Source organism: Dipodomys ordii, unplaced genomic scaffold (genome assembly GCF_000151885.1).
Source record: "Dipodomys ordii isolate 6190 unplaced genomic scaffold, Dord_2.0 Scaffold15, whole genome shotgun sequence".
Taxonomy (NCBI): domain Eukaryota; kingdom Metazoa; phylum Chordata; class Mammalia; order Rodentia; family Heteromyidae; genus Dipodomys; species Dipodomys ordii.
In genome coordinates, this window is record NW_012267231.1 from 2,232,249 (window position 1) to 2,256,245 (window position 23,997).

The following is a 23,997-nucleotide window of genomic DNA, read 5'->3' on the forward strand; positions in this document are numbered from 1 at the left end:
GCGGCTTGCTCTCCCCATCCCAGGCCGCTTGCGCTGCACCGGGAGCCGCAGTGCTTGCGGAATCCAAGGACAATCTGCACCGCGGGTGTGTGCCTGGGCGGTGGAGCAAACCTGTAATCCCAGCACTGCAGAGGGTCGCTGCACAGCAAGACTTCATCTCGAGAGGAGACTGGGGATCAGGCCCAAGGGGTCCTGGCGGGAGCACCTTTTGAACTGTCTCAGTCCGGTTAAGGCCCGGGCGCTGCAGTTCTGGGCACACTGGTGGAGTCCGCAGTGGACTACGTGGAGCTCTGCCTGCCACACTAGCTGATGAGCTTCTTGCGTGTGTAAGTTCTGCTGAAGGGGCGTCTCTGGGGGAGCGCGCGGCTAAAAGGAGACTCATCTGGGGCGGAGGGGTGCGCGCCCGCGGCACCTGGGAGGAGGCAGAGGTGGGTGAGCCAGGGCTGCCCAGCGGGCCAGCACAGGTCACCAGTGCGGCTAGGCTGCCGTCAGCAGCTAGAACCCCTGCGGCATGGTGCAAACTCCAGAGTTTGCATCTACTTTTAGGTCTTGGATCCGTGGGCTTTATGCTGTTTGCTATGATTTATACGTACCCTGGGGGACCCAGTTTTTCTGTGTGCCAGTCCTAGGGCTTGAGCTTTCTTGCTCAAGCTAGTGTTCTACCACTTGAACCACAGCTCCACTTCTGGCTTTTTGCTGGTTTAAGTCTCCAACCTTCCTGCCCCAGCTGGCTTTGAACCATAACCCTCAGTTCCCAGCCTGTTGCACAGCTAGGCTCAGGCCTGTGCCACTGGTGCCTGGCTCTTGCTCTTTCTCTGAGCTGGCTCAACTCCGAGCACATGCCTGGCCCAGACCAGGGGTGCAGTTAGCAGGCCAGACCCCAACATCCACAAGGGGCTCGGTGGGGGGGGTCCCAGATTCCCAACTCCATGGGGGCTAGCCGTGTATTACCTCTGGGGTCCCTGCCCTGCGAGCTGGGTGTCCGGGCCTGGAACAGCAGCGGGGACTGGGTGAGGGCCTGCAGGCTGCTGGCCGAGAGGCTGCTCCAGCCGGGAGGGGTGGCGCCTAGGAGAGGCCACACGTGAGCGGGGGCCCGGGACCCCGAGCTGCCCTCGCTGAGCCCCTGGAGGCCGGGCGCCCACTCACCCGACACAAAGACCTCGTCGTCGTCCGTGGGCACTGCCCAGCCCGGAGACCCGGCGTCTTCCCCGCGGGCCTCGCGCGCACGCTTGGGCCCCCGCGGTGCCCAGGGCCAGGTGTCCTCGGAGGCGGCCCGCGGCGGGGTCAGGTCCAGCAGCCGGCTCACCCCGTCCAGCTCTCCGTCCTCAGGGCCGGGCCACGTGCCGCAGTCCACCGCACGCTTCCTGCGTGGCCAGGCCTGGATGGCGTCGGGCGTCGTCTTCCCGCTCTGCTTCGGTGACGGTGTCCAGGGGACCCCCGCATTGGCCGTGGGTGGAGAGTGGGTGCCGGGCGGCCCGCGGGATGGGGTGCAGGCCTGGCAGATGAACGTCTGCGCCCCGGCCTTGCCGGGCGTGCTATGTGCAGGCAGCGGGCAGCAGGCATCCTGGGGCGGGCCCGGTCTGGGGGAGCACTCGGGGTCCCCCTCCTCAGCCCCCTCAGGCTTCTTTCGGATCCGGAGCCTGGGGAGGCCGCCTGCCTGCACCTCCAGCTCTACCTCGAAGGTCCGGTCGGCAGCGAGCTGGCACTGCACAGGGTCCGCACTGCGGCCCAGGGTGGGGAGCAGTAGCTCGGGGGTGCTGGGCTCCCAGGAGGGCACAGGAACCCTAGGATCACACTCGGGGGCCGGTGGCTCTCCCTCTGGTGACCAGCCACCGCCCTCGGCTTCCTCCAGCAGAGTGAGGTACTCTGTGTCCCTTGCGGGGAACACAGAAGACACAGGGCTGCCGCTTTCCAAATCAGTGCCTGGGTGACCCCGTCTTTCAGGGCTCGGGGCCTCTCCACAGCTTGTCCTGATGGCCGGGCTGAGCACAGGAGCAGCAGAGCCCGCGGACAGGCCTGATTGGAGATCGGAGGGCCTCCTGCCCCGGGTCCCAGCGTCAGGCCGCAGAGGGGAGGCTCGGGGGGGCGTGGAGGGGTCCGGCGGGGGGTCTCCCCATCCCAGCTCTCCAGGAGGGGACCTGGTAGGGGTGCTCCTCATGGCACTCCCAGGTGAGGGAAGTCGAGTCCTTGGAGTGACGGTTAGGTTGTGTGCCAGGTCCCATGGCGGGGGCTCAGCCCTGGGAGGGGTCCTGGGGGTGAGCTCCACAGTGCTCGGCCCCGCACACCTGGGCTGGGTGGGGGAGGGGGCCAGGTCCTCCGGGCTGGGAGTCACCAAATGTGGCCATTCCTCGTCCAGCACAGGCCCGGGGGCCGGGGCCGCTGGCCTGCAGGGAGTTCTTGGGGTCTTCGTCCCCAGAGGAGGAGAGGTCCCTGCTGCCACAGAGGGTCTCTCCTGGGGGACTCCAGGGGTCCCCGGGGAGCTGCTGCCCTGCGAGGAGGCCTGGACAGGGGCCGGCTTTGCAGGTGTCTGGCGTGCGGGGCGGCTCTGCGGCCTGGTGGGGGTGCGGAAGGGCGTCCGTGGTGATCCAGGGCGCTTTTTCGGGGTGGTTTTGGGAAAGGTTGGAGATGGCATGCAGTTCTTCTTAGGAGTCTGGGAAGAGAAATGCTTGTTTCAGTGCTGGAGCGCCACGACCCACGGCCCCGCCCCAGGAATCCACACATGAGAACACCAGACCCCAGCAGACAGCCAGCACCTTCCCAAGCAGGGCCTCCTCTCCCCTCACCTAACAGCGGGGCCATTAACCTGCCGCACCGCGCTCCTTCCCCACACACAGGTCTAGCCTTCACCAAAGTCGCTTTGCTCTTGGCTCCATTCAGCTAGTGCTTGCCAACCACTGCGATGCAGCAAGCACAGTGTGAGTGTGTGTGTGTGAGTGAGTGTGTGTGTGAGTGTGTGCGTGCGTGCGAGTGTGTGCGTGCGTGCGTGCGTCCTTTCCTTCTGACCAGGAAGTTGGCAACATCTTCCTGCAAGCCTTCCTGGACTGCTTCAGGGGACGGCGCTGGCGTCAGGCTCAGCGAGCTGCAGGCTCCCGCTAACACTATGGCAGGAGCAGGAGCAGGGACGTGTGAGGACCCCAGGGAGGAAGGCTAGGAGAACAGATGTGAAGCCAGCGGCCACGTGCGGGACAGGGCAGGGAGGACCAGAGCACCTCAGCCACACGCGCTGCGCCCTCCTTCCTTCCCAGAGGGAAACCCCGCTGGGCTTACAAGATGGACAGCCTTTTCAGCAAGGTCAGCTGAATGTTCCAGAAAGACACCTCTGGATGAGGGATGGATCTGAGAGTGACCTGTCTGAAGTAGAGCTGACCTGGTGCACGAGCGTATGCGTATGCGTGTGTGAGTGTGAGTACCAAGCCCGTCTCAGTGGCTGTGCCCGAGCGAGCCCCCAGCTTGCAGCAGCAAGGCGGGAGCGGGCAGCAGACGCGCGGAGGCCGGGGCGTGCCGAGGCGGCTCAGGGAAGACGCGTGGTGTTGAAGCGGCGTGCCCAGACCGCCCCCATCCTCCCACATCCCTCCTCTGCGGTCCCTTTAGCAACACACCCCCTGCCTTCTCTCCCCACTGGACCACAGGTTCCAGACCATCCTCTTTTAAGCACTGGAACTTCTATACCTGGTAAGCTGCAGGCACCTCCGAGCCCAGCGCACCTCTTGAATGCTTCTGTACTGGGGCTGCACCCCTCTCTGCGGGGCTCACCACCCCACACAGAGCTCCAAAGAGGAGCTTCTTGGGGGACTGGAAATATTGGACTGGAGATTTCTCTCTCTGGTCTGCAAGTCACAAACAAAAGCATTATTAAACGCTTCTGGAGACTGGTAGCGACACGGGGCAGGGGCGGGGGACCTGCCCGGCGGCACCCATGGCTCGGTCACTGCTCGCAGCCTCCAGGGTGTAATGAGGCCTCAACTCAAGCCCAGCTTGGATACTCTAATCACGACTGAGGGTGAAGGATCAGCGCAGAGCGGCCCCCTCTGCTGGGACACGCGCAGTCGAGCCGCCTGGTAGACATTGTGACTGCTTATTACCGTTGTGGGAGGGATGCTGACTGTTCATCCAGGCGTCACCCTGACAAGTGTCGCGCGCTGATCTTAACACTGCCACCAAGCCGCGTGGGGCTGTGGAGGCTGACACGGCCAGGATTACCTGATGTGTCCTGCTGGAAGGAGCAGACTCTTTGCACACTGCGAGACTTTGGCTGGGACACAGAATAGAAGGAACTAGAATGTGCTCTGCCAAATGTCAACGACTTGATCCGAGGACTTCGTCTCAGAATTGCTTCTGTGAAACAGAACCAGAGTCAGCGACCGGGAAGGAGGTCCAGCTTACGTGGTCCCTTCCCGTGTCGCCGGAAAGGGGCACATCCATTGCGATACAGCTCTCCATGAGATGGAAATCCACAGAGGCTTGAGACTTCTAAATCTAAACCCCACTGACCTACTGGACTGTCACCTTCAAGAGACATGACAGGCGCTGATAAATGAGGTCTGTACAGTGTGACCTGGAACTCAGCAAGTGCTCTGTGGAAGGTTGTCCCCCGTGGCCGTGAGCCATCACAGCTTCAAACTGTCTGAGAATGTGCTGAGTGGCCACCCAAGTACAGAAAGATTTCTAGAGAAGTCCGGAGATTGTAAAAAAGAGAGCACACTCACCCCCTTCTCCTTTCTCTGGGGACTCTTCAACCACATCAACTGCAGGGCCAGGATCAGAGGACCTTGAAAACCAGCAGCACAAAGATCTCAACACCACGCAGTGACACACATTCACGTCTCATCTAATTAGGTGGCAAAGACCACAGGACTGGACAGCATTAGGGGATGGCAATCTACATGACTGTCATTAGATCCTTTGGTGCTGGGAATTGAACCCAAGACCTTGCTTAAGCTAAGGGCACACACAACCATGAGTCCAGCCCTGGGTATGACCCCTCTTGAGGATGAGGGGGTTAAAGTGCTATTCTATGGAAAGTAATTTTACAACATCAAATTGAATGTTCAATCTGAAGAATGCTCTCTTCTGTTTGTTTTATAGTGTCCAGAGAGGTGCATCTTCATCCGGTCAAATTCCGTCTGACCATTATTTGTATATAGATTTTATTCACTTGCGAGAAGGGAAATTTATCAGTCAGAAGTCCTTGGCAAACTGACAGAAACTGTAACTCCCACGAAGACATTCCCATGTTGCTATGCATTTCTGAGATAGTATAATACTTAGCTGTAACTTTTTATTTTCATTTTTGCCAGTCCTGGAGCTTAAACTCTGGGTCTGAGCACTGTCATTGAGCTGCTTTTGCTCAAGGCTAGCGCTCTACCACTTGAGTCACAGTGCCACTTCTGGTTTTCTGGTGGTTTATTGAAGATAAAAGTCTCACAGAAGCTGGGCGCTGGTAGCTCACGCCTGTAATCCTAGCTACTCAGGAGGCTGAGATCTGAGGATCGCGGTTCAAAGCCAGCCCGGGCAGGAGAGACCGTGAGACTCCTATCTCCAATAAACCACCAGAAAAAACCAAAAGGGGCTGTAGCTCAAGTGGTAGAGCACTCGCCTTAAGCTGAAGGGACAGTGCCCAGACCCAGAGTTCAAGCCCCACGGCCAACCAAAAAAAAAAAAAAAGTCTCACGGACTTTTCTGCCCAGGCTGGCTTCAAACCGCAACCCTCAGATCTCAGCCTCCTGAGTAGCTAGGATTATAGGCGAGAGCCACTGGCGCCCAGCCAGACTCATTAATGCCATTAATGTATTTCAAAAGTTTCAGGGATGGGAATGTGGCTTAGTGGTAGAGTGCTTGCCTCACATGCATGAAGCCCTGGGTTCGATTCCTCAGTACCACATACACAGAAAAAGCCAGAAGTGGCGCTGTGACCCAAGCGGTAGAGCGCTAGCCTTGAGCTGAAGAGCTGAGGGACAGCGCCCAGGCCCAGAGTTCAAGCCCCATGACCGACCAAAAAAATGAGTCTGGGCTGGAGGCATGGCTGAGTGGTACAGTACCAGCCTCTTGAGTTCACACACACAAAAGAATGAATCCACTGAATCCTTAAAGAACCAGTCTACAGAAGAAAGATGACAATAATGTGTGTGTGAGTATGCGTGTGCACATGCACACTTGTGCCAGTCCAGATAAGGCCATGTGCCCACCCTGGCCAGGATGAGGCCGAGCACTCACCTGCCCTTCAGCTGGCGGTGCAGCAGCCTCCGCGATGTCTGCTTGTGCACCGGAGTCTCGGCCACGCGCTTGGTCAGCAGTCTGTGATAACCTGCAAGGCAAGGGCTTCCACGATGAGCCTCGCTGGACCTACTCAGGCAGAGGTACAGGAGGCGCAGCAGTGGGAATCCATGCGTGGACTCTGCCGAGCTAGAGGGGGGACCATGGTCTTCAAGCTATGTTCTACATGCCCAGGGTTCAACAGTGTGTCAGCACTGTTGGAAATCCTATGACCACAAAGGCGGATCCAAAATATCACAAAAGCAATTCTGAGGGAGACTATGTGCTCCTTAACCATCTGTCCATGCTGTCAGTGCTGCTTACGACTAAATAAAATTAAGTGTATGCAAATAATAACTCTAACTGCATATAATAACTCTCAGTAGAGTAGGTAGCCATTCTATGCATGGAAGAGTTTTAGAGTGAATTTAAGTGACTACAGAGAGGCGGACACCAGTGGCTCACACCTGTAATACTAGCTACTCAGGAGGCTGAGATCTGAGGGTCTCAATAGAGATCCCAAAACAGGAGGGTATTGGGGAAACTCACAAACACAAGGAATTTAACACATTTCTAAATGACCGATGGGCAGAAAATATTTTTAGATGCCAACAATGAAAAGACATCAGACAGGATGCAGCTCGAACAGCGCTTAGTGGGCAGTTTATACCTGGAAATGCTGTGTAAAAGAAGTCTCAAACCAGCCACTTAACCTTCACCTTCAAAACCCGAGACATGAGTTTAAAGCCAGCATGGTCTAGAAAGCACGATTGTGTCTTGAAAAATAAAATTAAAGAAGACAACACACAAAACTAAAACCCAAGTAAATAAAAATAAGTAAATGATGAAATCAAGATTAGAAAATCATGAGAGAAAAGTTCAAGTTCCTTAAAGAGATCAGGTAACATGAATAAACCTGAAGCTAAACTGGCTGAGAGAGGCAAGCCTGAGAAGACTAAGCCAGGAGACACTGACACCAGACACACCAGACACTGACACACCCTTGGCTGTGTGTACTCTGGGCAGGAGGCCGTGGAGCCTGCCCGGTGAGCGGTCCGGGCCCGGGTGGAGCAGTGCCCCCTGTCCTCTGGTACCTTGTGATGCAGTGCTTCGGGTCTTCTTGAAGCCTTGCGGTTGATGCTCTAGGCCTTCCACAGCCGACACGGAATGGCTTCTAGGCAGTCCACGCTTCAGGGATCTCTTTGAAGGAGAAAGCATTTCCTGGTTGAAGAGATTTCTGCGAACTTTGGTAACTTCTGAAAGCACAGGGCAGTAGAAGACAATAAACAACTGACTCTGACCATCAGTGAAACAGAGCAGCTCCTGAGAGAAGCCATCTCATGCCCCGTTACTACAGCATATTTCCTTAGACCATTTACCACCAGCACCTTCGAACTGTTTACTCTAGATTCCAAAAATGTATGTGATTTTGCACTTAAAAATAAGCGTGCAATGGTATCCAATAGTCTCAACGCCATTCCCAGGAATTGTTTTGGCACTGTGGCTAATCATTTGGTCTTAATAAATGCTAGTTCCTCATTCTCTTTTAATCATTAATGAAACCATCTAGTCCTGGGCATTTTTTCCCTTCTTGCGACCTTCTAGGAATGTCTATTTAACCTGTACCTTGTTGGTCTATCATTGTATTCCATTGTGGTATTCTATTCCATTACAAGGCAGTTTATTTTATTTTTTTTTGGGGGGGGGTGTCCGGTCGTGGGGCCTGAACTCTGGGCCTGGGCGCTGTCCCTCAGCTCTTCAGCTCAAGGCTAGCGCTCTACCACTTGAGCCACAGCGCCACTTCCGGCTTTTTTCTTTTTGCTTATGTGGTGCTGAATCGAACCCAGGGCCTCAGGCATGCAAGGCAAGCGCTCTACCACTGAGCCACCTTCCCAGCCCCTACAAGTGCAGTTTAAACCCAGCATCCCAGAAGATAAGGATGACCACATCTTTTACTCAATTAAAAGCTTGATTGCTATGAAATAGACATCATGCTTAAGCAAGAGGACTTGATTCTCTAGATGAGGCAGTCACGCCAGGCGTATCTACAGAGGTATTCCCTGAGAATGAGCATAGTTGGGGGAATGTGGGCGGCGCCTCCTTAGGAGCGGGAATGGAATGGAAGGGGAAAGGAGAAAGCCACCTCTCCTTCCTGCCACCATGTGCAAGCTTCTCTGCTCTGGCACATCCTCCACCACCATGGACTAAAGCCCCAGAGGCCACGAGCCAAAATAACTCCTCCCTTAAGCTGATGTGCTCAGATACTGGGTCACAGCAACCCAGAGCCTGTCCTGTTAGAAACTCCAACGCTCCCATTGTTCTCCCCCATTTTAGACTTTTTGCTCTCTTGCAGTCAATCCAGCTTTGCAGAGAGGATTCTTTTCAACTGCACTAATTTCATTTCTTTGGATAAATTTACTGGCCTGATGGACTGTCTTAAATCCCCTTCTGGCCACCTAGACTGGAGGTGAAGGAAGACAGTGGTCAAGCTGAAAAACCCTTGGCAAAGTTGGCAAGAGCCAGGGTAGGTGACGCGAAATTCACCACAGGTGAATTCTCCGAACAACTCACACAGATGAAGAGTCCCCAAATGGGAGCAGCCTTTGGGTCCATCTATCAACCTCAGAAATGCTAAGGACATGAATAACGTGACACACACCAAAGTGTATCCCTAGTCCCTGTCACCTGCTCAGATTCCATGTGAGACTCACTTCTGACCTGAACGTGTTTCACTCATTGCCGTATGATATCCAAAGTTCTGAAACGTGTGATGGCTACAGAAAACGTCACAAAAGAACCCAGTAAACATCACTACGTTCATCAGCTGTCAATAGCTGCTCCTCCCTCCCTCTCCGGCTAGTGCACCCAGGAGAGCAGCCTGAGATCTTTAGCCTCAGGGTCTCTGTCTGCTGAGACAACACCCACAGGCCAGCACAGCAGCATGCTGCAAACAGTCCTTCCGCTTTCTCCAACCGTCTAACACAGACTCTGTAGCTTTCACATTTCTTCGTTTAGCACCCAGGCCATGGACATGGGGTGTAGCTTCAGCAACTACGCTTTAACGACTGGCATTTGAAAGAGCTCCACAGCCTCTCCTCTTTGCTCCTTTTTTTCTTTCATGACAATGGCATTTTTATAGATTGAAGGCCAGTCTTTTTGCTGGATTTTGAGACCACATAACTAGCATATTACTCTATAAGATGCAGAATTTGGACATTTGTGATTACGCGCCACATTCTATCATTCATTGCAGCCATTTAAATGCAGGCAGGGAAAGCAACTGGTCCTTCCAGTGGCTGGTACTTACCTTGCACTGCGGCGTCTTTCACCGGGGGAGGAGGAGCAGGCTGAGAACTGGCCTGGAAGACAAGAGAAACCTGCGTCAGCCCAACAGGCATGCATCTAAAATAAAAGGCCGGAAGTTCCAGGGGAGCGGAGCACTTTGGCCCTGCACTCATTGGACACAAACAGAAGCGGACACTTCTCAACAGATGCACTGGAGTCACACAGAACCTACACTGAAAATGCCCACGGGACGAACGCTGGTCAGTGCAGGTGCAGAGAGAACAAGGAAGGCTTAGACACAGCAACCACTGGGCTTTGTAAAACGGGATGGGGGTGTTTTAGAGAGCAAAGGCACAAGTACAGATTGAATCTTTTTTTTGTCAGTTGTGGTGCTTGAACTCTAGATTTGGGCGCTGTCCCTCAGCTCTTGAGCTCAAGGCTAGCGCTCTACCACTTGAGCCACAGCGCCACTTTCAGCATTTTCTGTTTGAGGAATCGAACCCAGGGCCTCATGCATGCAAGGCAAGAACTCTACCACTGAGCCACCTTCCCAACCCCATCAGTATTTCCTTCCTTCCTTCTTTCCTTCCTTCCTCTCTCTTTCTCTTTCTTTTTTGCCAGTCCTAGGGCTTGAACTCCGGGCCTGGGCACTATCCCTGAGCTTCTTTTGCTCAAAGTTAGCATTCTACCACTGAGCTACCTTCCCAGCCTCAAATCTTTTTTTTTTGCTGGTCGTGGGGCTTGAACTCAGGGCCTGGGTGCTGTCCCTGAGTTTTTCTCCTCAAGGTGAACTCTCTATCACTTTGAGCCATAGCACTACCTCCGGTCTTCTGGCTGCACAGCTTTTCCTGTCTGGGCTGGCTTCGAACCACAATCCTCAGATCTCAGCATCCTGAGGAGCTAGGATGACAGGCATGATCCACCAGCACCCAGGTTAATTTGTTCATTTTGAACTTTTTCCTACTGTTTTTTCTTTGTATTACCTCTATTATACTCTTGGATGAAATGGTTAATCTAACAAGCTTGTAACTCTTTATTTGGGGGGCTATGGTTTTACACACAGTCATAAATATTTAAGGCCGGTTGAACATCACTAACCCAAAAGTCCAAAAAATGAATTGCTCTAAAATTATAAAGTTTCTGAATGTTAGCACCCTATGCAGATACTCTGCCATGCGAGGAGCCATGCAGCAAGGGCATGGAGGGACGCGGCGGGCCGGCCCTGCACGCCGCCTCCACTCTAGGAGCCGCCTCTCTGCCGACAGCACTTACGGTTTTTGTAGCTCTCCTGGGCACTTTGGGAATTTCAATTTGCCGAAGATTCTGTGAAACCTCTGCAAGGCTTTTGTGTCGTATTAATGTGTTTTTCCTGTTAAAAATAGGAAGAAATAGTCGAGTAAAGAAGAGTCAAAGCTACTTTTGCGTCTGGAATAAGCCCTATTTAAAGAAAAACAGCATCTGAGTGCCACTCCTTCATTTGCAATGACAATGATTCAAGTCCAGGATTTCGTAAGAGAACTACCATACATTCCAGCTAGTTAACCTAAAAGAAAAGCATCAGGGGACCCTGAGAAAGGAAGCGGGAGCCTCAGCTCATTTCCTGGCGGGTTCCTAGCTCCTGGAGCCTGTGGGCGCGAGACTCCCAGCCACGCTCCTACCTCCTCTTCTTGGCTGATCTGGTGCGGAGCTCCTCCAGCGGGTCAGACTCTGCACCACCTGACCCTGGTCCGGCAGGCTCCAAGGTGGGTGGGGATTTGCTTTCTTGCGTGACGGAGTCGTCACTGAAGAAGTCAGCAGGAAGGACGGCGGCCAGTTTCTGAGGGATCTGAAATGCGAGGTTGTCGTAAAGCTTTCCCAGCGTCTTTGGGATGGAGTTGATGTACCTGTGGGGCAGTTGATGTACCTGGGTGAGCCTGGGGCACAGTGACCTCCCCTCCTGCACCCAGCACAGGGAACCCCCAGATGAATGTACTGGAAGGTGGAGTTAATCGCCACCAAACTTACAATTCCAGGATCTCCTCCAGAAACTCGGACAGGTACGCCGAGTCCTCAACTCGACACAACAGGCGCAGCAAATCTGTCATCTAAGGGAGATTTTAGGAAATGAGCATGTGTCCGGTGTGGGGCAGCACGAGGCTGGAGGACACGTTCTGAGGGCGTGAGGCTGGGGACTTGCCTCCGCCTCCACTACTTGCTCCATCTCATCCGAACATTCTAGAAAAGAAGGGCACTGCAGACACATCTCTAGACGAAGGAATACCTGAAGTTGGCACCTTGAGAGGGAGGGGAAAAAAAAGAAGATACTTAGTCATCTCTACTTGGAGGGCCACCCAGGTATATTTACCCAAGAAACAACCACCAGTAAGAACCACTGCTTTGATAACACATACAGGGCTCTATGTGTACACACACGTACGTACGCATGTACACACATACACAAACATTCACTCTGACTAAAAAGGGTAGAGGTAGGGGAGGAATCCAGAGGTGAAACTCCTCCAACAACTAATGTACTATTTACTAAAATGAATACCAGGAAGTGGTTTTGGCGGGATGGGCACAGGGGCAGGGTATGGGAATGAAGGGTAAGCAAACGGTCATTATGTGCAATGTACATGATGTAAAAAATCAACTACATTACTAGAGGGTAGGGATGGGAGGGGGAAGACGGGGGAGAGTAAAGGAAAGATTGACACTGACCAAGAAGCATTGTACTCAGAACCTGACTTGGAGAATTGTAGCTCCTTTGTACCACTACCTAATAGTAATAAAGGATCAGCACTTTCCCTAACAATTAGTGTTAGATAAATAATCAAGCTGCCCGTGAGAACATAAAGAATCAGCTGCATCTTCAAGCAAGCGGTCATTTTACACTGAGTGGAGCAAATCCCAATTTTGTTTTAAAGTTATTAATCAATAAGTACTTACTCTCTGACTTTATCTTCATTATTCAGTTTTTTTTCTAGATTCTGAAGAAGACTTTTGCTAGTTCCTAAGAGGTTACTTTTTATATGATTCAGGCAGGTCTCCTGCAAACATACAATCAATCATTACACAAAATACTACTAAGTAAGAAATGATCACTGTTTCAGGTTTCTTTAGGAGCTAATAACTAAGGCCCTAAGAAGAAGAACATGTCCGCTTGCAAATTTCCCTCTCCTATGAGTATTTGTCCTCTGTATCATATATGGTGACAAGTATTTATGAGCAGTGGGCACACAGAGTTATAGCTGGTTTTTTTTTTCTTTCTGTCAGTTGTGGGGCTTGAACTCTGGGCCTGGGCGCTGTCCCTGAGCTCTTCAGTTCAAGGCGAACGCTCTACCTCTTGAGCCACAGCGCCAGTTCTGGTTTCCTGGTGATCAATTGGAGAGAAGAGTCTCAAGGACTTTCCTGCCAAGGCTGGCTTTGAACCACGATCCTCAGATCTCAGCCTCCTGAGTAGCTGGGATGACAGGCGTGAGCTCCAATGCCCTGCTTACACAGATGTCTTTAAGACTCCATTTTTGCCAGGCACTGGGGACTCATGCCTGTTAATCCGAGCTACCCAGGAAGCTTAGGTCTGCGAATCTCTGCGTAAAGCCAGCCCAGCCAGAATAATGTAAGACTCCACCTCCAATTAACCAGCAAAAAGAAGAGCTGGAGGCATGCCTCAAATTGTAGAGTACCAGCTGTGACCAAGCAAGCGAAAAGCATGAGGCTCTGAGTTCAAGTCATGGTACCAGCCAAAAAATTACCAGTAATTACCCCTGCCCACTCAGCCCACTATACCCACCTTCCGAAATCTGGCAGCAGACTCACTCCCTTGTACATATTCTGTTTTTAGTCACTAACAGAATAATGGCATTTTCCCCACATATCCGAGCCAAATGAACAATCAATCGACACTACATCTATGACACGATCTGAGCGTTCTTACTTCGAATTCCTTAGTGCCTTTTGACTTTAGGAATGCCTTAATGGTTGAGAGCATGCTCTGGGCGCATGAATACAAGCCGGTTTCTTCTGTGGCCACAGCCTTTTGGTAATTTTCACGTAGGTAAGATAGTAGCTCCTCCTCAGTTTTAAAATCTGTGGAGAAAGTGAAAGGGTCACATTCAGGTGAAATCTTGTCTCAGTGAGGTGTCTGTCCCTTGGGCAAAGGACAGGGCGTGGACTGTCAGCTGTGGGGCAAGGGTCACGGGACCTAGTGCATGTATGGAGACAAGAGGCGCCATGAACAGTCTCCAGCGCACAGGACCGCTTCCCAACAGAGAAGACCCAGCCCCCACATCCACTGTGTCCTGAGTGGGAAACTGTGGAACAAAGTGGTTTAAGAAATGCTTCACACGTGAAGTGTACAATATAAACACTAAAGTTAGAAAACACACAGAAAACAAAAACATTGTCTTTTTCGTGGCGGACATGATTTTGTAGGAAGTCTGACAGAAAACCCAGAAAATTTCTAGGCAGGAAACAGTGGCTCATGTCTGTGATCCTAGCTACTCCAGAGATAGAGGTTGGGAGGATTGAGGTTCGAGGCCAATTAGGGCAAAAAGAAACAAAAAACATACCCCCTCTAAAAAAGAAAACAAGCCAAGACCCCGTCTCAGAAAACAAGCCAGCCATGTGCTTCCCACCTGCCATTGCAACCACACTGGAGGTCACATGTAGGAGGATCTCATTCTGAGGTCAATACTAGGCAAAAGTCAAGACACTACCTGAAAAAAATACAGCAAAACCAAAGGCTGGGGTGTGGCTCAGGTGGTACAGTGCCTGACCAGCATACTGTGAGGCCCAGCAGTTAGTACATCATTCTGCTACACTACATATCAGCAACGTACAAGTAGAATTTGAAATTGAAAACACATTACCATTTACACTACCACCAAAATATATATAATAGGGCTGGGAAGGTGGCTCAGTGGTAGAGCGCTTGCCTTGCATGCATGAGACCCTGGGTTCGATTCCTCAGTACCACATAAGCAAAAAGAAAAAAGCCGGAAGTTGCGCTGTGGCTCAAGTGGTAGAGCGCTAGCCTTGAGCTGAAGAGCTGAGGGACAGCGCCCAGGCCCAGAGCTCAGGCCCCAGGACTGGACTCCCCCCCCCAAAAAAAAAATATATAATATACACGCGCTGAGGAAGAGTATAAAACCATGAAAGAAGCCGGGTGCTAGTGGCTCATCCTGCAATCCTAGCTACTCAGGAGGCTAAGATCTGAGGATCACAATTCAAAACCAGCCTAAGCAGTAAAGTCTATGAGACATATCTCCAACAAACCACCAGAAAACCGGAAGTGGAGCTGTGGCTCAAAGTGGTAGAGTGCTAGCTTTGAGCAAAAAATCTCAGGGACAGTGCCCAAGCTGATTTCAAGCCCCACACTGACCAACAAAACTAAACAAACAAATAAAAAGACCTCACGAGATTGTCCCATGAATATTGACAAACTCACGTTCTCTGTGGTATAAAAGCATGATAGAGCGGCTGGGAAGGTGGTTCAGTGGTAGAGCGCTTGTCTTGCATGAATGAGGCCCTGGGTTCGATTCCTCAGCAGCACATAAGCAAAAAAAAGCCAGAAGTGGCACTGCGGCTCAATGAACGAGCAGTAGCCTTGAGCTGAAGAGCAGGGCCCAGACCCAGAGTTCAGTCCCCATGACTGACAAAAAAAAAGCATGACAGACACAAGTATGTTCTAGAATGGAGGGAGACCTTTGAGTTTACAACTCCTCAGTGCTCTTCCTCTGTCCTCGAGTCTATTGGCCGTTCTTCCTCCGACTGTCTTGGCTGTCTTTTGGGTCCCTTTCTCCCCGGCCACATCTGGACTGCCATCTGGATTTGACTTCTGAGCCTTTACATTCAGCCTGGCAACGTTCAGCATCTTCAAGGAGCGGCACATGGTGTTCATCTTCTGCCTCACCGGAGTGCGGGGGACACCACCTGTGGGGGGAGAGAGGAAAGACTTCAGTTGAGATGGCCATGGAAGGGCATTGAAACCAAGTGTGTACTTCAGCAGGACTTCAGCCAGGAGGTTGCTGCCCATAACAAGGCGAGAGAGCCTTCCCTTCAACAATGGTAGGCACTAGACAGCTTAGCCATTTTCACATGAATGACACACTCATCTTGGTGTTCGTGGCCTTGGGGGTAAGGCTGGGACGGAAGGACTGCGTTGGAGACCAGCCTGGACACAGGGTGAGAACTGTCACCCCCCCCCCCATTTGGTTAGCATTTCATCTCATTTCATATATATAAAATATCAAATACAAAGGGTGAGAACTGTCGCCCCTCCTTATCTGGTTAGCATTTCAATCTCATTTCAGGGAATGTCAATCTTATAAAATATATAGTCTCAAAAAAAAAAAAAAGTTTTGTAAGAGGCAGTCTTTCCGTGTGCATACGTTTCTTTCTTCTGTCCTCTGGATTCACCAGGGTAGACTCTTGGCTGAGCTTGCTGTGGTAGAGCTCCGAGAGGTCACGTGTTACTTCACTCTCCATTCCAGAAGAGGCTTCTGCACCAGCGGAGGCAGCCTGTAGTAACCTGTAAAGTCAAGACATCTAGTATAAAGCCAAGATTGCAATTTTCCAAAATATTTCTAAAACAACACAAAACAAACAAAAAGACCCACCATCCCTCCTCATAAAAACCAATCTATAGTTATTTCCATAAGATACCTTCAAAATACATTTTCTCAGAAAAGAAAACATCCCCCTAAGTTATCTTCATGGAACCTTTGTGTACCACACTGGCTTTTGTTTCTTCCCTGTGTTGATCCTGGGGCTTGAACTCAGGGCCTGGGTGCTGTCCCTGAGAAATTTTTTTTGCTGTTGGTTGTGGGGCTTAACCTCTAGGCCTAGGCGCTGTCCCTCAGCTCTTCAGCTCAATGCAAGCACTCTACCACTTGAGCCACAGTGCCACTTCTAGTTTTCTGGTGGTTAACTGGACAGAGTCTCACGGACTTTCCTGCCTGGGCTGGCTTTGAACTGTGATCCTCAGATCTCAGCCTCTTGAAGTTAGGATGACAGGTGTGAACCACTGGCTTCCACCAACTTTGCTCTTTTCTTTGGTACTTACTCCTAAATTTTTTCTGACAGCCATTTATATGAGTGTTTCATTTAACGTGACAATTTTCTTTAATAAAAAATTTTTAGCAAAGAGTTTTTTATTTTAGTAGTCAATACTCAAGAGAAATTAGGGGGAAAAAATACCAATATGACTCCATCAAATCTGAACTGGCACCACTGATGTTAGAGAAAGGAAACCACTTTTCCACCATGGCTGGACTCCAGGGGGCGCTGTGGCGGAGCTCCTGCTGGGCCCACTCTGGAACAGGAGCTGCAGGAATGGTGGACAGAGGCGGGAAAGGAGAGGCATCAGAGCCGGAGCAGAGCGCTCACCTGCGCCAGCCTGGCCCACAGGCTTGTGCTGTCTCCAGCTATCCCCAACACAGTGCCAAGTGGTTGTTGCACACACGAAGGCTTGCTCACCACCCAGGCAGCTGAGGCAGGCCTCCTGGGGTACACCCTGCTGTACAGGGACCCCACTCCCCGCACTGAGGTGTGGAGATGGCACCGTGTCAGCACACGGGTTTACACCTTCAGACAAGCTGGAGGTCACGCTTGAGCACAGGCACCGACGGATACTGTAGTTAATGACAGGATAATTCTACACGCACTAATGTGCTGTACCATCAGGTAGAGCTGCTGAATCAGAAGAGGACTACTGCAGACTAACAGGACTAAGGCAGAACCTAGAACTGGGCACCACACCCTTCCCACGTTTTGTCTATTTGCCCACAAGCTCGTGTGCGTGTTTGTGCATGTGCATCAAAACTAATAAGGCTTGAACTCAGGACCCGTGCGCTCACTTGGCTTTTTCACTCAAGGCTGGTGCTCTACCTCTTGAGCTGCAGCTCCATTTCCGGCTTTGTGGTGGTTCATTGGAGATAAGAGTCTCACAGATTTCCCTGCTCTGGCTGGCTTTGAACCCTCAGTCTACTGAGTAGGCAGGATGACAAGCACGGACCACTGGCAACTAGCTCTTCTGCTTTTGGAGCAACGTGGCTCCAAGGCCTGGCCGGCCTGGCTGTTCTGTCCTCTCAACCCACTCTCCCGATCCCACCTTTGGGACTCGCCCGCTCTGGAGCCCAGCCTGCCAGCAACCCCCAGCTTCCTCCTGCAAACCCCCACAGGCTGCTGGCTACTGGCTGGGAAACGTACCACACGAGGCAGGATCTCCAAATGAATCAGGAAGCTGACTCAATACACCATCCACAACATCAGAAAAAAGGGTATCTGTGTCCTGAGTGCCCTCGGCTGCAACTGTTTGCAGACCACGTCTTGGCATCTCAGCCACCTTGGTTCGAAACACAGTGAGAATCATAGCCCAGGCAGACAGCGGGGAAATGACTCCTGAGACGGGAGGCCAACCCTCACCAGGGTCCACATTGACAACCTAGAGAGGAAGGAAGGTTCGGTAGTTGAGAACAATGTTGTACTCTAACGCTGGGCGCTGGTTGCTCACGCCTCTAATCCTAGCTACTGAGGAGACTGAGATCTGAGGATCATGGTTCAAAGGGCAGGAAAAGTCCCTGAAACTCTTATCTCCAATAAACCACCAGAAAAGTGGAAGTGGCACTGTGGCTCAAGCAGTAGAGAGCTTGCCTTGAGCTGAAGAGCGCAGGGACAGCGCCTAAGCCCAGAGTTCAAGCCCCATGACTGACAAAAACAAAAAAATGTACCCTAGCTAGTGAGAGGCAGAGTAACAGTGGGCCGGTTGGAGGTAGAAGAGAATGTATTAATCATACAGTCCCAAAATTTCCATTTATAAACCAGGAATACTCACTAAGTACTTAGCACTTACCCCCTCCATCCTCATAGCAGCACTGGATTACATGATTATTATCCCTGTTTTACACGGGGATTAAGGCCCAGGAAAAGTACCTGGGCCAAGGCCGCCCTGCCAGGAGAGGGAGAAGGTAGGTACACCTCACTTCAAATTCACCCTCCAGACGATAAGAGAATATTAGCATCTAGGGGGTTTATCAGACCCTCCAGTGAGTGGAGGGCCAGGACCTAACCCAGACCGTCCCCATCCTCACCCCACACACCGCTCATCAGAGCACACAAGGCTCAGAGCAGCGCCACTTGCTGACTGCCTGTTTTTCTCCAGAATCTCTCTTCTGCTCCCTTCCTCCTTCCTTCCTTTTCTCTCCACCCTCCTCTCTCAAATTTCCAGTGCTAGGGATGAGCTGAGGGTGTTACACAGCTTCGGCAAGCACTGTCACTTGAGTTACATTCCCGGTCTTGTTTTAGTTTTTCTTTTTTCGTGCCTGTCCTGAGCGCTGTCCATGAAGTTTTATGCTCAAGCCTAGCGCTGTACCAACTAAGCAGACTTTCTGGGGGGTAATTGGGGATCAGAGTCTCACAGACTTTCCTTTCCTGCCTGCCCATGAGATTTCAGCCTCAGAGTAGCTAGGTGTGAGCCACTGGTGCCCAGCTCTATTTTGGTTTTGAGATAGGGTCTCACTATCTTTGCTTGGTTTTAAACTCTCAACCCTTCCCCCTCCTTCCTCTGCTTCCCCAGCAGCTGGGATTACATGTAGGTGTGTACCACCACATCCAACTTTTAGCCTTTCACCTTAGGATGCAGTCTATCTAGATGCTTCCTGAGATTATGAAGGCAAAAAACTAAATAAGATAAGGAAATTGTTGGTATTTTAAAAGTAGGCATCACCTTAAAGTTAAATCCTGTGTATTTATATTCCTTTTCCGAAGACATTCCAAAGTTTGAATAACTGTTATGTCTTTTTTTTTTTTTGGTCAGTTGTCGGGCTTGAACTTAGGACCCTGGGTGCTGTCCCTGAGCAATTTGGCTCAAGGCTAGTGCTCTAACACTTTGAATCACAGCACCACTTCCAGTTTCCTGGTGGTTAATTGGAGGTAAGGCTCATGGACTTTCCCACCTGGGCTGGCTCTGAACCTGATCCTCAGATCTCAGCCTACTGAGTAGCTAGGATGACAGGTGTGAGCCACCAGCATACAGCTTGTGATACTATTTCCATTTTTATGGTGTAGCAGCTTTTTCCTAAATGCTCACAGTAAAGGAATACAGACAGAACACTTAGAAAATAACAAGAAACCACCGCTCATTTCCCATTCAAATACTGCTCTATTTTCCTATGAGAATTTAAGGTATTTAATTCATTGCTCAAATGGCGTCTACAGTAATGGGTACTGTCCTGAACCTGTGTGGACCACAGCGCCTCAAGATGATGCCATGAAGAGCGTGCCGCTAGTGAGAACGATTGCAGGCATGAAGGGCACCTACCAGATGTAAGCCTTGGGCCATCAGCGTGTCAGCCAGCTGCTGGAGTACCAGTCTCTGGGCCGATCTGCCCTCCTCTGGACATTGCAGCATCCAGCAATCTGTGCCCAGTGAGCCGCCCACAGGGAGAGACCACTGGACCACCGAGTCTTTTAGGAAAATGCTGACTGGTTTTTGAAAATGTCTTTGATGCATTGCCAAGGGCTCCAGGATAACTTCCAACGCCTCTTCCGTCTCTCTGCCTGGGAGAAAACAACAAAGAACGTTAAAATTCTACCTTGAGAGGTGGCCATCAGGCCGGGCATAGTGCACAGGACTCTACATCTACTTCCCTCTGTGAGCCTCACATTCAAATACCTAACACTCACCTGCTCACTTGGGAGGCTGAGGTAGGAAGATCAAGAGTTTGAGGCTAGCTGGGCACTGGTGACTCACATCTGTAATCCTAGCTACTCAGGAGACTGAGATCTGAAGATCTTGGTTCAAAGCCAGCCATGCAGGAAAGTCCATGAGACTCTTATCTCCAATAAACCACCAGAAAACTGGAAGTGGAGATGTGGCTCAAGTGGTACAGCGCTTGCCTTGAGCTGAAGAGCTCAGGGACAGTGTCCAGGCCCAGAGTTCAAGCCCCATGACCAACAACAACAAAAAGAGTTTGAGGCTAGTTTGGACTATAGAGGAAGACACTGTCTCAAGAAGCAACAGAATCACAATTAAAAAAAAAAAAAAAAGCAACCAGCTGGGTGCTGGTGGCTCACGCCTGTAATCCTAGCTACACAGAAGGTTGAGATCTGAGGATTACGGTTTAAAGCCAACCCAGTCAGGAAAGTCCGTGACACTTATCTCCAATTAACTACCAGAAAACCAGAAGTGGTTCTGTGGCTCAAGTGGTATAGTACTTGCCTTGAGCTGAAGAGTTGAGGGACAGCACCCAGGCCCAGAGTTCAAGCCCCATGACCGACTACCCCCCCAAAAAAAAACAACAGAAACCAGACAGAAACTAAAAAGAGATTTCATAGTAAGTCGGAAAACCCAACTTTCCAGTTGAGACCTTAGTATTGGAACTTAATTCCCATTTCAGTTATGATATTGTTGACAGCTATTCTGCCAACTTCATTCAGCTCTATGTGAGTACAAATGAACCTACAAGGGCAAGAGCTACTGTCGCAGCTGGGCGCTGGTGGCTCACACCTGTGATCCAGCTACTCAGAAAGCTGAGGACTGCAGTTCAAAGCCAGCCTGGGCAGGAAGGTCCATGAGATTTTTTTTTTTTTTTTGCTAGTCCTGGGGCTTGAAGTCTGGACCTGGGCATTGTCTCTGAGCTTTTGCTCAAGGCAAGGACTCTACCACTTGCTTCTGGCTTTCTAGAGTAGTTTTTTGGAGATAAGAGCTTCATGGAGTTTCCTGGGCCAGCCAGGCTTTGAACCACGATCCTCAGATCTCAGCTTCCTGAGTAGTTGGGATTATAAGCAAGAGCCACTGGCGCCTGGCTCTTTTGTTTAGATTCATGAGCTAGCAGTTGGGTTGGACTAATATACAATCCTTCCCTGTGCTATCTCTGATTTTACTTCATTCCATTACAAGCATTAAATGTTTAGGTTATAAAAAAGAACTCAAAAGCATGGGTCCACCTTGAAGAAATAAATGTACCTAAGACTGAAGAAAAACTATCCAAAGTATTTTTTGCTTACCTTTAACTGGGAGAAATAATGTGCCTTCAATCCGTGGAAATGAGGCTTTGTACTCAGGAGAGTTATAGAGCAAGCTGTTTAAAGTGGCATCAGCTGGCAAAGCTAAAATCCACGGAGAAAGGTGAGGTGTGCCGGACAGCTTTCCTTCATGCTCCAGGTTGGCTTCCCCAGGTCTACCAAAACCCTGGCTGAAAATTTCAGATGGCAAAACAGCACCGCCTCCGTGGTGGAGCAGCTCACACACTGTCCAGTACCCATCGTGGTCTGGGGAGTCCCACAACTAAAAGAAAAGCGACCAAGAAGCTCAGGTCAGTATCCATTAAGCACTTGTGAATAAAGCTGAAGAGGAGGAGAAAGTTGGTAGTAAAGGATTAAGTTATAGGATCAACATGCACCAGACCCAAATAACAGCCAGCACCATTATTATACAGCCCCAGAACGTAAGATGTCTTCAAGAATGTATTCCTTGAGCTTGGCTCCAGGCTACCAAGGAAACTGAGATATGAAGACTGAGGTCCAAAGTGGATAATCCATGAGACTCTTACCTCTGCCAAAATGCTGGAAATAGAGCTTTAGCTCTACGGTAGAGCCCTAGCCTTGAGTGGAAAAGCTCAGAGACAGCGCCTAGGCTCTGAGTTCAAGCTCTAAGACCAAGATGTGCGTGCGTGCACGCACACACAACACACACAAAATAACAATGGTAGCCGAGTGCTGGTGGCTCATGCCTGTAATCCTAGTTACTCAAGAGGCTGAGATCTGAGGATCACAGTTCAAAGCAGTTAACCACCAGAAAGCCAGAAGTGGCACTGTGGCTCAAAGTGGTAAGAGTGCTAGCCTTGAGCAAAAGAATTCAGAGACAGCACCCAGGCCTCAAGTTCAAGCTCCATGACTGACAAAAAAGACAAATGAAAATTGAGGGGCTGAGAATGTGGCTTAGTGCTGGAATGCTTGCCTTGTATACATGAGGTTCTGGGCTCAATTCCTCAGTAACAAATAAATAAAACTTAAAAACAACAAAACAATGGTTTAATAGGATTTCAATTAGTTATAAAACCTATTCTGTCTACAAAAGACTTTTAAGTATTTTCTTCTCTAGTAGCTGGCATCTCTCTGGGCTAAGACCAAGCACTTTTGCTGCCCTAACAAATTTTTTCTAGAATTACATTTTCTCCCTAAACATTTTTGCCCTTTCCTTTTTTATTTTTTCCAAACCACAACTGCCTGATTTTTGCATTTGCCAAGTCTTTCGATGGGTTCTTAGATGAAAGTACATTGGTGATCTTAACACACTTAAAACACATTATTCATTTTTACAAATATGTCTAATCTTGCTATTAAATTTACTTCTAGTTTTGTGACGTGTGTTTCTATTAAGTAGAATCATACCTCTCATCTGGTCCCAGCCCCTTCCAAAGCCTTCTCATGGATCAGAACTCAGTCTACACCTTGGTCCAAGGATCCAGTCTCTTCTGACTTCTACTATCTTCTCCATTGTTTACTAGGGCTTGGCACTCCTGGCCTGGTTTGTAAACACAAACTAAGCTCATTATTTCTAGCTCACATCCTAACACCTAGTCTTCCCTATCCTGGAATAGTCTTTCCTCTGCTTCCCCCAGCTGCCTGCCCCATCCCAGCACCCAGCTTTCTTTTCTTCTGAGCCTGAATTGAAATCCTCAGTTTCCTCCAGAAGCTGTTATCTGTTAATGCTCATTTATTCCTTCATCGGTTGCTCTCTGTAGTGGAAGGTAACAACCCCCAGGTCTCAGTGCACCTCATCATAGCATCTTGGTGAAGTACTTGACAAGCTGGAGGAAAAGGGGAGAAGGCACCACAGGAGTGAGGGGCTCTCTGCGTCCACAGGAGCCCAAACTAGTTTTAGACTTGGCATCTGTAACAGTTTACTGAGTCAATAAACAAGCATTTACAGGTCGCCCACCATGTCCCACACACGTGGAGCATCCTGATCACTATGTGAGGCTGGTGGCTGTCTCTGAGAAGGTGACATGACAGAGGGCAGAGGGGAAGAGAGGGAGGCACAATTCAAAGGCTGATGGCCTGAATGAACGAAATTCACTCTGCCCAAACCTGAAAAGTGGGACGTGACTTAATGGGACGAAGCAAGCTGGGTCAAGACCAGCGGGGAGCCGGGCTGGGCTTCCCTCCCACGATGAATTCTGGGGAGGGGGGACCGCTCAAAGCGAGGGGGGGTGGAAGGCAGATAGGACAATTCCGTGGCGGGGACCCGCAGGTGCTGCTGCCAAGTTCAAGTGGGACCCGAGGTCCCGATCCGTCTCCCTACCTGGGCCGGCTCGGTGGTGTCCACCCAGTACAGGGTGACGCTGCGGGCGGCCATGGCCTCGCGGATCCTCCGGGGCAGCAGCTTCTCCGTCAGCTGGCCGGGGGTGGGCGGCGCGCGCGGCGCCTGCGCCTCGCAGCCCACCGCGAACTGCAGCAGCTCCCGGCGCGAGCGCG

At 50.8% G+C, this 23,997-nt stretch overlaps 1 protein-coding gene across 1 annotated transcript in view; it reads right to left on the minus strand.

Moving 5' to 3' along the window:
- Nucleotides 1–187: 187 nt before the first annotated feature.
- Nucleotides 188–23,997, minus strand: part of Ticrr (TOPBP1-interacting checkpoint and replication regulator) — a 24,534-nt gene continuing 724 nt past the window's right edge. The window contains exons 2-22 of the mRNA XM_013011876.1: nt 23,825–23,997; nt 21,526–21,805; nt 19,838–20,076; nt 17,728–17,962; nt 16,717–16,843; nt 15,909–16,048; nt 15,223–15,450; nt 13,454–13,605; nt 12,466–12,566; nt 11,714–11,810; nt 11,542–11,621; nt 11,196–11,420; nt 10,810–10,906; nt 9,560–9,611; nt 7,347–7,508; nt 6,214–6,304; nt 4,707–4,768; nt 4,201–4,335; nt 3,670–3,827; nt 952–2,650; nt 188–412 (exon numbers count right to left, since the gene is read on the minus strand). Of these exons, the coding sequence (XP_012867330.1) occupies nt 303–412; nt 952–2,650; nt 3,670–3,827; nt 4,201–4,335; nt 4,707–4,768; nt 6,214–6,304; nt 7,347–7,508; nt 9,560–9,611; nt 10,810–10,906; nt 11,196–11,420; nt 11,542–11,621; nt 11,714–11,810; nt 12,466–12,566; nt 13,454–13,605; nt 15,223–15,450; nt 15,909–16,048; nt 16,717–16,843; nt 17,728–17,962; nt 19,838–20,076; nt 21,526–21,805; nt 23,825–23,997 (4,643 nt within the window). The 3' untranslated portion in view covers nt 188–302. The remainder of the gene's footprint in view (nt 413–951; nt 2,651–3,669; nt 3,828–4,200; nt 4,336–4,706; nt 4,769–6,213; nt 6,305–7,346; nt 7,509–9,559; nt 9,612–10,809; nt 10,907–11,195; nt 11,421–11,541; nt 11,622–11,713; nt 11,811–12,465; nt 12,567–13,453; nt 13,606–15,222; nt 15,451–15,908; nt 16,049–16,716; nt 16,844–17,727; nt 17,963–19,837; nt 20,077–21,525; nt 21,806–23,824) is intronic.